This window comes from Nerophis lumbriciformis, linkage group LG07 (genome assembly GCF_033978685.3).
Source record: "Nerophis lumbriciformis linkage group LG07, RoL_Nlum_v2.1, whole genome shotgun sequence".
Taxonomy (NCBI): Eukaryota; Metazoa; Chordata; class Actinopteri; order Syngnathiformes; family Syngnathidae; genus Nerophis; species Nerophis lumbriciformis.
This window is the reverse complement of record NC_084554.2, coordinates 15,093,562-15,108,106: the sequence shown is the minus strand read 5'-3', so window position 1 is coordinate 15,108,106 and position 14,545 is coordinate 15,093,562. Positions and strand designations below refer to the sequence as shown.

Below are 14,545 nucleotides of genomic sequence, written 5' to 3'. Positions count from 1 at the left end.
AGATGGACACTTTTACGGAGCAGAGGGACGCCTCGCCGGGGTCCGGGACCGAGGCTCCTTCCCCCGAGAGGGCCCCACCGGGAGCCGTAGCTGAGGCGATCCGCGAGAAGGGCCCGACGCACGTCCAGGGTCACCACCGCGCCCACCGCACCGACACCCCGCCTCGTCCGCCTTCGCCGCGGCCGGCGTCACGCGCAGCAGGTAAGCAGCTTACCTGCCCGCCACCCCCGTGGCCGGGGGCTCGTAACAGGGGTCACTCCGCACGCCCCGCCCGCGCAGCTTACCTGCCCGCCACCCCTGTTGCCGGGGGCGCGTAACAGGGGTCACTCCGCACGCAGTGCGCTCACGAAAGGGGTGGGGCTCACCCTGGTTGATATAGACAGCAGGACGGTGGCCATGGACGTCGGAACCCGCTAAGGAGTGTGTAACAACCCACCTGCCGAATCAACTAGCCCTGAAAATGGATGGCGCTGGAGCGTTGGGCCCATACCCGGCCGTCGCCGGCAACGAGACGCGCTTGGAGGTGCGCTCAGCGCGGCGCCCATATGATTGCGCACTGGTGTGCGTCTGGGTCGTGACAGCGTGGCACGCGAATGTCTGTGCTGCATTGGATCAGTCTCCTTTCTTTAACAGGCAAAAGCTTTATAAACTCACTAATGCCTTGCATCGTCTATATTAGATATATAACAACGGGCGGGTGCGGTTCTGATCAAATGTTACATCGGGTGGATAGCGGATGGTTGACGACTTTCTGATGCGGTTGCGGATGAAATAATTGCCTATCCGCGCATCTCTAAAATACACTATATATATATATATATACATACACACACGTGTATATCTGCATATATGCAGTGCATATACTGTATGTGTGTGAATGTATGTACACATACCTATTACACATTATACATACATACATATACACGTGTATACATATATATATATACACACATGCGTATATATACACATACCTGTGTATATATATATATACACATACATACATATATATATATATACGTACACACATGTACATATATATATACACACACACACGTATATATACATACAAGTATATAATATACTGTATATACACATACAAATATATAAAATTCACTATATATACACACACACGTGATATCTGCATATATGCAGTGCATATACTGTATGTGTATGTATATACATACATATATATACACACACGAGTGTGTATATATATATATATATACGTACACACTCTTTATATATATATATACATATATACGTACACACTCATATATATATATACACATATACACACACTTGTACATGTATACACACACACACAAATGTGTGTGTATATATATATATATACATATATATATATATATACACACACACGAGCATATATACACACATATCTATGTATAGACACATGTATATAAATATATACTACATTTTCAGTAAATAGTTATAAATTGCCAACCATGCTACATGCTAATCTGTCTCATGTATAGTGTTCAAGCGATGTAATGTGCAGTCCTGATAGAATAAACGAGTCAATAAAAACATCTCTTGTAGCCAAACATTCTTTAATCACACCATTTTCTACTCCAGCTATGTGAAAAGTTAACGTTTCAGTCGTCTACTTCCTATGATCTCTCATTCATCAGTACGCACTACCTGTATATATAAAAAAAGTCAAGATAAATATATGTTTAGAAATCATGTCTCCTCAAACACCACTTTGACCTCTTTTTAAATCTTTTTGTGTGTGTTTTTAAGACAAAGAGCATATGGAACAAGGCATGTGTAGCAGAGCTCAGAGAGGGTCTTGACACGTGTAAAGCACTTTAGACTGTACAGCTCCAGTAAACACCTCATAGAATACACAACACGGATGGCAAAGAGGAATCGCTGGTTTGGACGCCACACTAACAACACAAAGCCGTAGGACAAGGGGAGGGGGAGGGGTTGAGACCACTGAAGACGAAACGAAAACTTCTAACTTTTTAAACATTTCATAGAAATCAAACAAATTAGACAAAGACAATATTTACAGTGAGGTACAAACACATGGAGGTATTTTCTAGAAGTTGTAAAGATGACATTTGAGAAGCAGATGAAACATGGCAGTCTTGGAAGAGTCAAAGAATTGGTACTGAGGCACCAAATCAACAAGAAGAAGGAGTTGAGCTTCACTGCGGCGTGTTTGTCACAGGTGTCACGTCATCACAGTGTGGATCACGTCAGCATCGACAACAACTGATGATCGCCTGCGGATGCTGCTAACGCTTTTGCATAATTAGAAGATCGCCTGCCTTGCGGATATTTACACCTGTCACCAGTTTCTGCTTTGACCTTTGGGACAAGTTCCATACATTCAGTGCTGAGTCTAAACTGCCGCGCTAAAGGTTTCTGGCATAGTCTACGATGTCCTTCATCCTTTCCCATCGCCATCTTGCACACAATGTCTATGAATGTTCTCACTCATCAGGTCTTTGTCATCTCAGGGCCTTCAATGGATCCCAACTGGACTGCTTGGTTAGTCTTACAAGACGTTTCGCCTCTCATCCCAGTAGGCTTCATCAGTTCATGCTCATAGACTTACGATTGTTCTAGGGCTGACCAATCTAAGTCTAAGACTACATCTGACCAATCTAAGACGAGATCCAACCAATCTAAGTCTAAGAGTATATCTGACGAAACTAAGTCTAAGACTAGATCTGACCATTTTGAGTCTAGATCTGACCAAACTAAGTCTAAGACTAGACCTGACCAATTTAAGTCTAGATCTGACCAATCTAAGTCTAAGACTACACCTGACCAATCTAAGACTAGATCCGACCAATCTAAGTCTAAGAGTATATCTGACCAAACTAAGTATAAGACTAGATCTGACCAATTTAAGTCTAGATCTGACCAATCTAAGTCAAAGAGTAGAACTGACCAAACTAAGTCTACGACTAGATCTGACCCATCTAAGACTACATCTGACCAATCTACGACTAGATCTGACCAATCTAAGACTACATCTAACCAATCTAAGTATAAGACTAGAGCTGACCAATCTAAGTCTAGGACTAGAGCTGACCAATCTAAGACAACATCTGACCAATCTAAGTCTAAGACTAGATCTGACCAATCCAAGTCTAAGACTAGAGCTGACCAATCTAAGACGACATCTGACCAATCTAAGACCAGATATGACCAATCTAAGTCTAAGTCTACATCTGACCAATCCAAGTCTAAGACTACATCTGACCAATCCAAGTCTAAGACTAGATCTGACCAATCCAAGTCTAAGACTAGATCTGACCAATCCAAGTCTAAGACTAGATCTGACCAATCCAAGTCTAAGACTAGAGCTGACCAATCTAAGTCTAAGACTAGATCTGACCAATCCAAGTCTAAGACTAGAGCTGACCAATCTAAGACTAAGACTAGAGCTGACCAATCTAAGACGACATCTGACCAATCTAAGTCTAAGACTAGAGCTGACCAATCTAAGACGACATCTGACCAATCTAAGTCTAAGACTAGATCCGACCAATCTAAGTCTAAGACTACATCCGACCAATTTAAGTCGAAGACTAGATCTGACCAATCCAAGTCGAAGACCAGATCTGACCAATCCAAGTCTAAGACTACATCTGACCAATCAAAGTCTAAGACTAGATCTGACCAATCCAAGTCTCAGACTAGAGCTGACCAATCTAAGACTAAGACTAGAGCTGACCAATCTAAGTCTAAGACTACATCAGACCAATTTAAGTCAAAGACTAGATCTGACCAATTTAAGTCGAAGACTAGATCTGACCAATCCAAGTCTAAGACTAGATCTGACCAATCCAAGTCTAAGACTAGACCTTACCAATCCAGGTCTAAGACTAGATCTGACCAATCCAGGTCTAAGACTAGATCTGACCAATTCAAGTCTAAGACTAGATCTGACCAATCCAAGTCTAAGACTAGATCTGACCAATCCAAGTCTAAGACTAGATCTGACCAATCCAAGTCTAAGACTAGATCTGACCAATCTAAGTCTAAGAGCATGAACTACTGGGATGGTCTTCTAAGACCAACCAAACAGTCCACTTGTGATGGACTGAATGCCGTGAGATTGCACACACTGATGCAAATTGGGTCTAGCTCAGGGGCATCACCCAATTAAGCGCTTTTAGCACCACTCCTAAGGTTCTTGGGTCTCTTACAAAAGGCTGCGTACGCACATTTTTACGGCAAAGAAATTGAAAATGTACTAAGGATGTAACGATCTTAAAAATGTAACATCTCGGTTATTGTAACCGAAATTATCCCATGAATTTGCTCCGAAAGTGCTAGAGTTGTTTTTAATGATAAAGGAAAAACAAACATGGCACATCTGGTTGATATGACGTCACGTTGTACACACCTCTGTGTATAAATCAATCACTCTAGATGAGCTTAGTTAGCCAAAGAAATATGTGTTTATACAAACTTAGATTGTGCTATGATGTTCCTAATGGGGGAAGGCGTTCATCTCTTATATTAATGTTAGCATTTAGGCTAGCTAGCCATTAGCACACTAGCTTACATCTGCAGTAGATGAACGAGATCCACCCAAGAATGGGGCCGTAAGAATCCCTTCCCAACTGTATGTTTAAAGTTTTTAGATGGTTGTTAAGTGTTTTATGCTCTGTAAAAACATGATAATCCTACTTTGCGGAAATTAGTCCATCACAGTCAGGCCTGAAACCAATTGACCGCGATAAACGAGAGATGCTGTACTAACCGTACAGTTTTACAGCGGTTTGTCGTTAACACCGTTAATCGTTACATCCCTAAGATGTCTTAAGAGTGACATGAACGTGGAAATGTGCGTAATCAAGACCAACACGCAAGGCTCTCCGGGTTCACAGTTTGTTTCAGATCTAGTGTCCAGTTCAGTTTTGTGAAACCTGGATTAGTCTACGTTACACTGGCTCAAACCCTTTGGATGTAGCATGGCGTTCGCAAGAAGGTTATTTACACAACTGGGCTATTTATCACAGAAATGACCCATTTAGCGCTCACATTTCAAGTTGCCAAAAGCTGTCTAAGTTGACTTAAGAGTCCTAGTAACGGTAAGAACATGGTGAACAAGAACTTGATGAGTTGGTCAACAGAAGAGTTGTCGACTTAGGCAGGTTCCCCTGTGTTTACTGAGATTTCCGAACATTTGTTTCAGGCGTACCTGAGGTCAAAAATGTGTTTGTCGCAGTTGAACCTGAGCAGACCTCCACGCTGCAGTGACGCGTTTAGCCGCGAGATAACCAGAAAACAAAGAATGAAGAAGAGACAGAAAGGCAACAAAGACTCAAGGACAGAAACCTTGTAGTGTAAAGAAGACGACCACAAGCTAAAAGTAGCCTTTGTACACTTAAGTCACCTTGGGGTTCGGGGGAAAAAACAAGTAAGTACAAGGCTGCTGGTGACTTCTTCGAAGACAAGAATGAGGCTCTTACCCATTGACCCGGGTAAATGAAATACCCCCTGCGTTTACACCAAAAACTACCCGGGTAAATAAAGATTCACAGAACTGTTTTAGTTCCTGGTAGCGAGGTGGTACTTTAGAAAGTTTCTGCAAGAGAGGCGCTGATTGGTTGAACACAGTTGGGGGGTTCCTAAGACTTTGTATTCGAAATTTCAGCCGCCATTAGAGTATGCGAGACAACGTAGAGATCGAAGAGCGAAATGAACTTTTCAGTAGCAGGAACTTTTGTGTGGCATCTGTGTGCTGAATAACTTTTACTCAGCTGTGGTGTTTAAACTCGTTTGCAGTTTATTGCCATTAATTCATTCTTACAAACTTAAGTTTGATACTCAAATCTACGAGAAGCGGATGTACTCTTAAATGTATTTACAGAGGAATATTCAGTATTCAGTCAGATTTGAAGAGGTGACGCGAGCTGCTCTCGGGGACCCTGAGACTTTGTTTTTTGAAGATAAATGTGAAATAGAGGAGGCAATAAACGAGTGGAACGAAGGTAAATAACATCAAATATTAACTTTGTTACATGCTGTAAAAGTAGTCGGTGACACGCCATATGTGTAGTTATCAACCTCAACCCGAGTGAACCAAATGCGAATGCTAACAGGCTAACGCTAAATGTGATGTTTGTGTCTGTGACATACGCACTGAAATTTAATACTAAAGTATTGTTATTCACAGCTGAATTTGACTCTCATGAATTCATCATTTACCGAGAGGATGACTTCCTGACTGTTGGACACTGCGGACAAAAGCCTAGCTGACTATGTAAAATTTGGTACAATTTGTTTTTATATCATATCATTTTGTATATTAATGCTCTGCATTTCATTTACTCACACTTTGAAAGAATTCGGTCCTAGTAGTTTCTATTTACATGGTATCAGTGTAGAAATATACTGTCCCCCTCATCCATAAGTCAGCCTGATTTGCATGAACCACCCTGAACTGTGTAATTTGAAGGAAACAAAACTACACACTTCTACCGGAACTTTTAGTTCCAGGAACTTAAATTTCCTGAATCTTAAGGTGTGGTCCAGTTTGCGTTGTTAAAATCCCAGAGAAAGCTGTTAGTGTTTAGGAGACCAACAGAAAAGATTAGCTTGTTTCACCTCATACACGTTGACTTTGTCCAAGCTTTGGACAGATCATCCATAGTCAGTTTCAATTGACATCTAACTCAGTAACCGGTTGAAAATTTCTGCTCACTTTAAACACCAAGATATTGCTTGTTAAAATCAGTGAATATTAGTTTACAATCATATAAGGCAAGTGCAGCAGTACCTCGGTTTTTGTACGGTACAATGACCAAAGAATTGACCCAGTTATACGCTTATCGTACGGCCAAACATTGTGTGGCATTGACATTACCGTAATCTCCGGACTATAAACTAAAAGTTTCCCCCCACGCTTCACTGCATTTTATACAACGCTGTGGCTAATTTATGGATTTTTCCGGGTTCACTAGCTTCACATGCCGGCAATAAATTTAGCCTCCTCACATCAGACTAATGAAATTGTTAACGTTAAATCAGAAGCACTCACACAATCATTCAGTCAGCCATTTAGCGCATTATGAACCCACTCTCAACCATGGTCGAGACACAACTAAAGACGATTGACCTCGCTATCAAAAAGTTAACTTTTGCACGTAACAGAAATCCACCATCACCAAAGGATTTTGAACAATTAAGTGTTTAGAAGACGGCAAATTTGCCTTGAAAGTAAAAGCCTCAAACAAAGAAACTGAGTATTTTCACCTCCAAGACAAGACGACTTTAGCGCTTTCAGAGCGCAGGAGGAAGAGGAAAGCTCTCAATCTTCTTCTTTTCGTGTCTTTGAAGCATGTGGTTGTATGACAGTTTCCCATTTCTTTACACAGTCTTTTGCATTGTGGTTGAACTCTGCGAGATCTTTTAAGCCACAGTGGTTGTGTAGCAGAGAACAGACAAGGCAGTGCTGCATCGTGTGGTCGTCTTCTCCGCATTCGCAGGTGGTTGGGAGGGTTTTGTAGCCCCATCTGGCCATAGCAGGTTTTGATCGCCCCGTTCCTGTTCTCAGGCGGTTTAGTGTCTTCCACTGGACCCATGGTGTTTCTGACCCGAGGGGCAGGTCTTCAGATAGGAGGGGGGTCTTTCTCTAATTTGTGTCCATAGCTGGAGTCTGGTTTCTTCCCGAGATGTAGTTAGGGGCTGGACATTGCTGAGGAAGCTTCTCCTTGACTTCAGACGTTGGGCTGAGGGTTGACGTCCATAGAGGAGGTGGCGTTCATCACTGGTAGATTTTGTGAACTCTACTTGGCCAGCAACTTCCCGTCTCACGTCAATGCCAGCGAGGAGATGTAGGTTGTTCAGGTTGGTAGGCTTCAAGCAACCAGTGATCAAGCGACAGGTGTTGTTCAGTGCTGGGTCAAGTTTCTTGGCATGGGTTGATCTCTCCCAGACAGGACATGCATACTCCGCCAAGGAATAGCACAGGGCCAAAGCAGTACATCTTAGTGTGTGTGCTGTGGCTCCCCATTTGGAATTTGTCAGTTTCCGAAAGATGTTGTTTCGGGAGCTGACTTTCAGTTTGGTGTTTTTGATGTGTTCTTTGAAGGAGAGGGTGCGGTCCAGGGTTACGCCAAGATAGACAGGGTTGGTACAATTCTCAAGTGGTGTCCCAGACCATTTGATGTTAAGAGGTCGGTTTGCATCCCGGTTCCTGAGATGGAACGAGCAGGCTTGGGTCTTCGCAGGGTTTGCGTGTAGATGGTTTTGCTCTGACTTTTACAGTCTTTTGTTCAATTTGTGAATGAACACAAGCGCCTGTGTAAATATTTCAATGTCACCTATGGCTAATATCTGTACAAACTAAAATTCGACCAGAAATTAAGTTGGTGGAGCTTTTATTTAGGTGCGCTCTATAGTCCAGAAATTACTGTACTGTCATGGGAAAAACTACTTTGGTTTCTGTACCATTGTTTTCACACCTTTTTGGAACAATTTCTAACAAAAACTGAGGTACCGCTGTCTAATATTTCAAAGGACCACATCTTTCCTAACCTGACCATAACTATTGAAGGTAATTGGGGGGTTGAATCCTTTTGAGTGTAGGTATGTAAAATAAAAAAAAAGTTTACTACAAAGGTGAACTGATTTCTACGTTTTCTGTGTAGGTTTTGAAGAAATGAAAATTGAAAACGAGATTTGGCGGGATTGGCACCATGAGTTTACAACCTAAGGTCCCCTGAGGCTTCAGTCGGTTCCGTTGTGAGTAAATGTGCTCCATTCGCATTGGGAGCCAGGAACAGAATAAGTAGATGTTAAACTGTGAGGATATTTACAACCAATGGCAACTTTCACCTTCACGAGCAGGAAAGTGAATTCGACATACCGTATTTTCCGCACTATAAGGCGCACCGGATTATTAGCCGCACCTTCTATGAATTACATATTTCATAATTTTGTCCACCAATAAGCCGCCCCGGACTAAAAGCCGCGCCTACGCTGCGCTAAAGTGAATGTCAAAAAAACGCTGCGCTAAAGTGAATGTCAAAAAAACAGTCAGATAGTTCAGTCAAACTTTAATAATATATTGAAAACCAGCGTTCTAACAACTCTGTCCCAAAATGTACAAATGTGCAATCACAAACATAGTAAAATTCAAAATGGTGTAGAGCAATAGCAACATACCGGTAATGTTGCTCGAACGTTAATGTCACAACACACAACACACAAAATAAACATAGCGCTCACTTTCTGAAGTTATTCTTCATTCGTACCGGTAAATCCTTCGAATTCTTCGTCTTCGGTGTCCGAATTGAAAAGTTGCGCTAGCGTGGCTTCCAAAATGGCGGGCTCCGTCTCTTCGAAATCATCGGATTCAGTGTCGCTGTTGTTGTGCAGCAGTTCTGTGAATCCTGCCTTCCGGAAAGCTCGGACCACAGTTGTGACAGAAATATCTGCCCAGGCATTTACAATCCACTGGCAGATGTTGGCGTATCTTGTCCGGCGTTGTCTGCCCGTCTTAGTGAAGGTGTGTTCGCCTTCGGTCATCCATTTTTCCCACGCAGTTCGCAGTCGTGATTTGAATGCCCTGTTGACACCAATATCCAGCGGTTGGAGTTCTTTGGTTAATCCACCCGGAATGACGGCGAGTGTTGTATTTGTGTGCTTCACTTGTTTTTTGACACCATCTGTGATGTGGGCGCGCATAGAGTCATATATCAACATGGACGGAGCAGCGTGAAAAAAGCCACCCGGCCGCTTCGCGTAAACTTCCCTTAACCACTCGCTCATCTTTTCTTCATCCATCCATCCCTTCGAGTTAGCTTTTATGATGACGCCGGCTGGAAAGGTCTCTTTTGGCAAGGTCTTCCTTTTGAATATCACCATGAGTGGAAGTTAGCATGGCAAGCTAGAACCACAGTGAAGGATGACTTCTCATTCCCTGTGGAGCGAATATTCACCGTACGTGCTCCCGTTCCACAGTGCGGTTCAGTTGCTGTGAAATACGGTAGTAATCCGTGTGCGGATGGAGAGATTGCGTCTTTTTATGACCCGGATCGTTTAGTAGGAGCCATTTTGTGGTCTTTACAGATGTAAACAGGAAATGAAACGTACGGTGATATCCGCGCGTTTTTTCTTCTTCTTCCGGGGGCGGGTGAAGCGCTTCCTGTTCTATGGGGGCGGGTGAAGCGCTTCCTGTTCTATGGGGGCGGGTGCTTTCCTTGGCGGTTGCTTGCGTAGAAGAAGAAGCGCTTCCTGTTCTACCGGGAAAAAAGATGGCGGCTGTTTACCGAAGTTGCGAGACCGAAACTTTATGAAAATGAATCGTAATAAAGCGCACCGGGTTATTAGGCGCACTGTCAGCTTTTGAGAAAAATTGTGGTTTTTAGGTGCGCCTTATAGTGCGAAAAATACGGTAAGTAGCACATCAATATTCAAGATATAAAAAAAAACTTAAGACAAGGCAGGGTTTCCATTTTGATTGTAGTAAAACTACATGGACTTCGATGTTTGGTCTCCCCTAAAAGACGTTTTGATGCACAAAGCGAACATATCTGATGATTTACACTTATAGTAATAATAATTAATATTGGCAACAGAAGACACGGCTAAGAATCGTCAAAGCAGGTGCTACATGTGTTTTTGGTCGTATACACACACTTGCAAAAATCATCATGTTGCAGCCTGAAAATAAAAATCAAGCCAGGCTGGTAAAAATCTTCATAATTAAGGGTTGTTGTGTAATACTGCATTGGTCTTATCTTGAGGAACACAAGTGTGTACATTTGACTTGGAGTATTGTACTAATACTATAAGCGGCGGTGTAGCTCGGTTGGCAAAGTGGCCGTGCCAGCAACTTGAGGGTTCCAGGTTCGATCCCCGCTTCCGTGATCCTAGTCACTGCCGTTGTGTCCTTGGGCAAGACACGTTACACACCTACTCCCACAGTGCCACCCACACTGGTTTAAATGTAACTTAGATATTGGGTTTCACTATGTAATGCACCTTGAGTCACTAGAGAAAAGCGCTATATGAATATAATACACTTCAATTCCGAACACGAGTCTGATGTAGGGTTGCAAAATTCCGGGAATATTCAAAGTTGGAAACTTTCCATGGGAATTAACGGGAAATTAATGGGAATAAACATTGAATGCAACATGTTAGATCTTGCAGCATGAGTATTAGCTAAAACAACCAGATTTAATGCAAATTCAGTATAATTTCAACCCTGCACTGTGCATTCTTCCATCCCATGCACAGATAATTCCCAGCATGCAACACACTACAGCAGGGCTATTGAGGCCACACTAGTATTTGAGCCCAATGACTTCATCCAGTCAGGTAAGTTTTGATGATATTACTGGGGTAAATATATTTGATCTATGGTATTTAAGTTTAATAGAGGTGTAATTGCTTGTATGACTGTAGACTACTCCAGCAGACTTTCACTCAAGCTAGCTAGCTGTTCCTGTACTTGTTAAATGATTTTGGGGCCAATATCTCTAGCTAGCTAGGTTTATGTACCACCACCAGTCTCATAATAAACCGAAAATATTTCTCCGTTAGCCGTGATGCTAATTTTCTCTATGTTAAATCCCATTCATTTATGCTAACAATGTTAGCGATCTGAATTTACCTTTTTTGTGATCTGTAACGTTCAACTAGCAAATACTAAATCAAAAGGTGTAGTTTTCTCTGATAAGCCATTCTGTTGTCTACAAGAATGTAGGTTATAGTTTGACTTAGCTTATTGAGTGTTCATTTATTCATCTAGCCCAGGGGTCGGCAACCTTTACCAGTCAAAGAGCCATTTTGACCAGTTTCACAAATTAAAGATAACAATGGGAGCCACAAAAATTTTTTGAAATTTGAAATGAAATACCACTGTATAAAAAGTAATTTTCTTGCTTTGTGCTATGTATAAACCAAACCAGGGGTCTCAGACACGCTGCCCAGACCTTAATGTGGAATTTGATTACTGGTGCGGCACGCAGGTTTTATATGAATGGCAATTGTCAGTGTTGTGTGTGCCGTGATAGTAGAGCATTTAACACCTATTACACCCAGCGTGCCTGATCAGCCACACGTTGAATGGAGCTTCCGCTTGCTCACGTAAGTGACAGCAAGGCATACTTGGTCAACAACCACACAGGTTACACTGACGGTGGCGGTATAAAAAACAAAACTTTAACACTCTTACTAATAATGCGCCACACTGTAAACCCACACCAAACAATAATGACAAACACATTTCGGGAGAACATCTGCACCGTAACACAACATAAACACAACAGGACAAATACCCAGAATCCCATGCAAACCCCGCCCACCTCAACCAACTGCACAGAAGGAGGGGGAGGGGGGTGTATAATGTAGCCTGGATGAGGCAGGGCTGCATGGAATTCTGGGTATTTGTTCTGTTGTGTTTATGTTGTGTTAAGGTGCAGATATTCTCCCGAAATGTGTTTGTCATTCTTGTTTGGTTTTGGTTCAAAGTGTGGCGCATTATTAGGAAGAGTGTTAAAGTTGTTTTATATGGTCACCGTCAGTGTAACCTGTGTGGCTGTTGACCAAGTATGCCTTGCTGTCACGTACGTGTGCGAGCAGAAGATGCAAACTTCATAACCAGGGGTTGGGCTGTTAATACAGATTGTAGAGGGCGCCAAATGCTGCACTATCATGGCACGCCCTTATTATAACTGTAAGTGTGAAAATCGGAGAATATTAATCCCGGGAGTTTTCTGCGAGAGGCATTAAAATCCGGAAGTCTCCCGGGAAATGGGGGAGGGTCGGCAAGTAAGCTGCTGAGCTGCATCAGAGTGATCAAAGAGCCGCATGCGGCTCCGGAACACGCGGGTTGCCGACCCCTGATCTAGCCTATTTCTATTCATTTGTCCATCAGTCACATATTTTTAAAGACTATTCCAATTGTTTAGCTGACTATGTATATCTGTGTGTGGCATTGCATTAGTGTTTTACAAGAATAAATAAATACAAACAGAATAATGCCACGTACACCATCTGATGTGTGGAGACATTATACCATAACCAATGTAGGTGGAAAGGCGGTGTACATTTGCAAATACTGTGCAAAGAGCTACGTCAAAAATGCCACAAAGATTCAGCAGCATATGGACAAGTGCCCAATAATATATAATTATTGTAATTCCCCATTAATTCCCATATATTCCCATTAATTCCCATGGACGGTGTCCAACTTTGAATAATCAAAAAATGGTCAATATTTCCAAACTTCCCGAGCTTAACTTCCCGTGGTAAATTTCCGGACATTTACTGGAAACTTTCCACCCCTTTTCAAAAAGTTATCAGACTCTTTTGCAAATACTAGAGGTGTCCCCATTCAATGTTATAAGTTCGATACTAGCAAAAAAATATAAACGTCCGATACAAGAAGTCTGTTTTGCTCCAGCTAATGTCTCTTCTTGCTAGCTGAGCAGGCTTTTCCCATTTGAGAGCCTTTTCAGTGTCTTTGTTTCAAGACACTGTAGAAGTGGACATACAGAAATAAAGTATGTCAAAATAACTTACATGACATACAAACAATTAATTCTCTTTGACTTTTTAACATAAAATAAATACATTAAATCAAACGTGCTAGCACGATGCTAATTCACATTGAATTTGCTATAAATGTGCTACTAATTAGCATTAGCGATTTTACACGGCAATTTCAACACCTCTGAATCTGGTAATAAAAACAACATTGAAGATGCACATTGCCATCAAACAGCTGTTGTGTAATATCGTATTTTTCGGATGATAAGTCGCAGTTTTTTTTCATAGTTTGGCTGGGCTCCAGTGCGACTTATGTTTTTTTTCGTTTTTTTATGCATTTTCGGCAGGTGCGACTTATACTCTGGTGCGACTTATACTCCAAAAAATACGGTAAGTACGATACTTACAGTATAAAAACTTTGTAGGGCTTAAAAGACAAGACTGGCACATTCAACTTCAGGGCAAAGGCTACTTTCTGACTATGGTTACATGCCTAGGACAAACTGAAATGAACGCATACTTGCAAATGAGACTCAGAAGAGTAAGAAACCCACTAATAACTAAATAGTCCATTCTAGACTCCACTTAAGCACTTAGATCCAGCAGGCAGAGCCCACGTGACCGCAACAACATTTCACTTGATCAAGCTTTTTCTAACGTCCCACATACAAAATAAGTATGCATCATTTCGGCTGATATTGGCCAGTAGTCAAGGCTGCAATAGAATGGGATTGCAAGTAAAGTTATATCGGGACACCCCTACTTAACGATGACCTTCAGTCAATACATGAAATGGTTCTGACCACCTTTGCATTTGTACATGAAAAAAGACCTAATCCTGCATCTTGGTCCCTTAAGGCTTACAATGTGTCTGTAGAAAATACCACACCAAAAAACATGAACAATTGTACATATATGAATAGACTTCAGAACCAGCGTCCTTTGCAATGGACATTTATTTTTGCTCCACAATAGGCCCTCGTGTATCACTGCTAATTGGGTATCGGCAAGACCAAGTCTATTCAACTACATAAAGAAAAGGGCTGCA

The 14,545-nt window shown here is 42.0% G+C and overlaps 1 protein-coding gene across 1 annotated transcript; it reads right to left on the bottom strand.

Moving 5' to 3' along the window:
• Positions 1-1,551: 1,551 nt before the first annotated feature.
• On the bottom strand, positions 1,552-7,083 carry LOC140678969 (uncharacterized). The gene is made up of 3 exons (XM_072913598.1): positions 7,074-7,083; positions 2,799-3,671; positions 1,552-2,750 (listed from the first exon to the last, which is right to left on the bottom strand). The coding sequence occupies exons 1-3, from the start codon at positions 7,081-7,083 to the stop codon at positions 2,584-2,586; spliced, it is 1,050 nt and encodes a 349-aa protein (XP_072769699.1). The 3' UTR covers positions 1,552-2,583.
• Between the last annotated feature and the right edge of the window lie 7,462 nt (positions 7,084-14,545).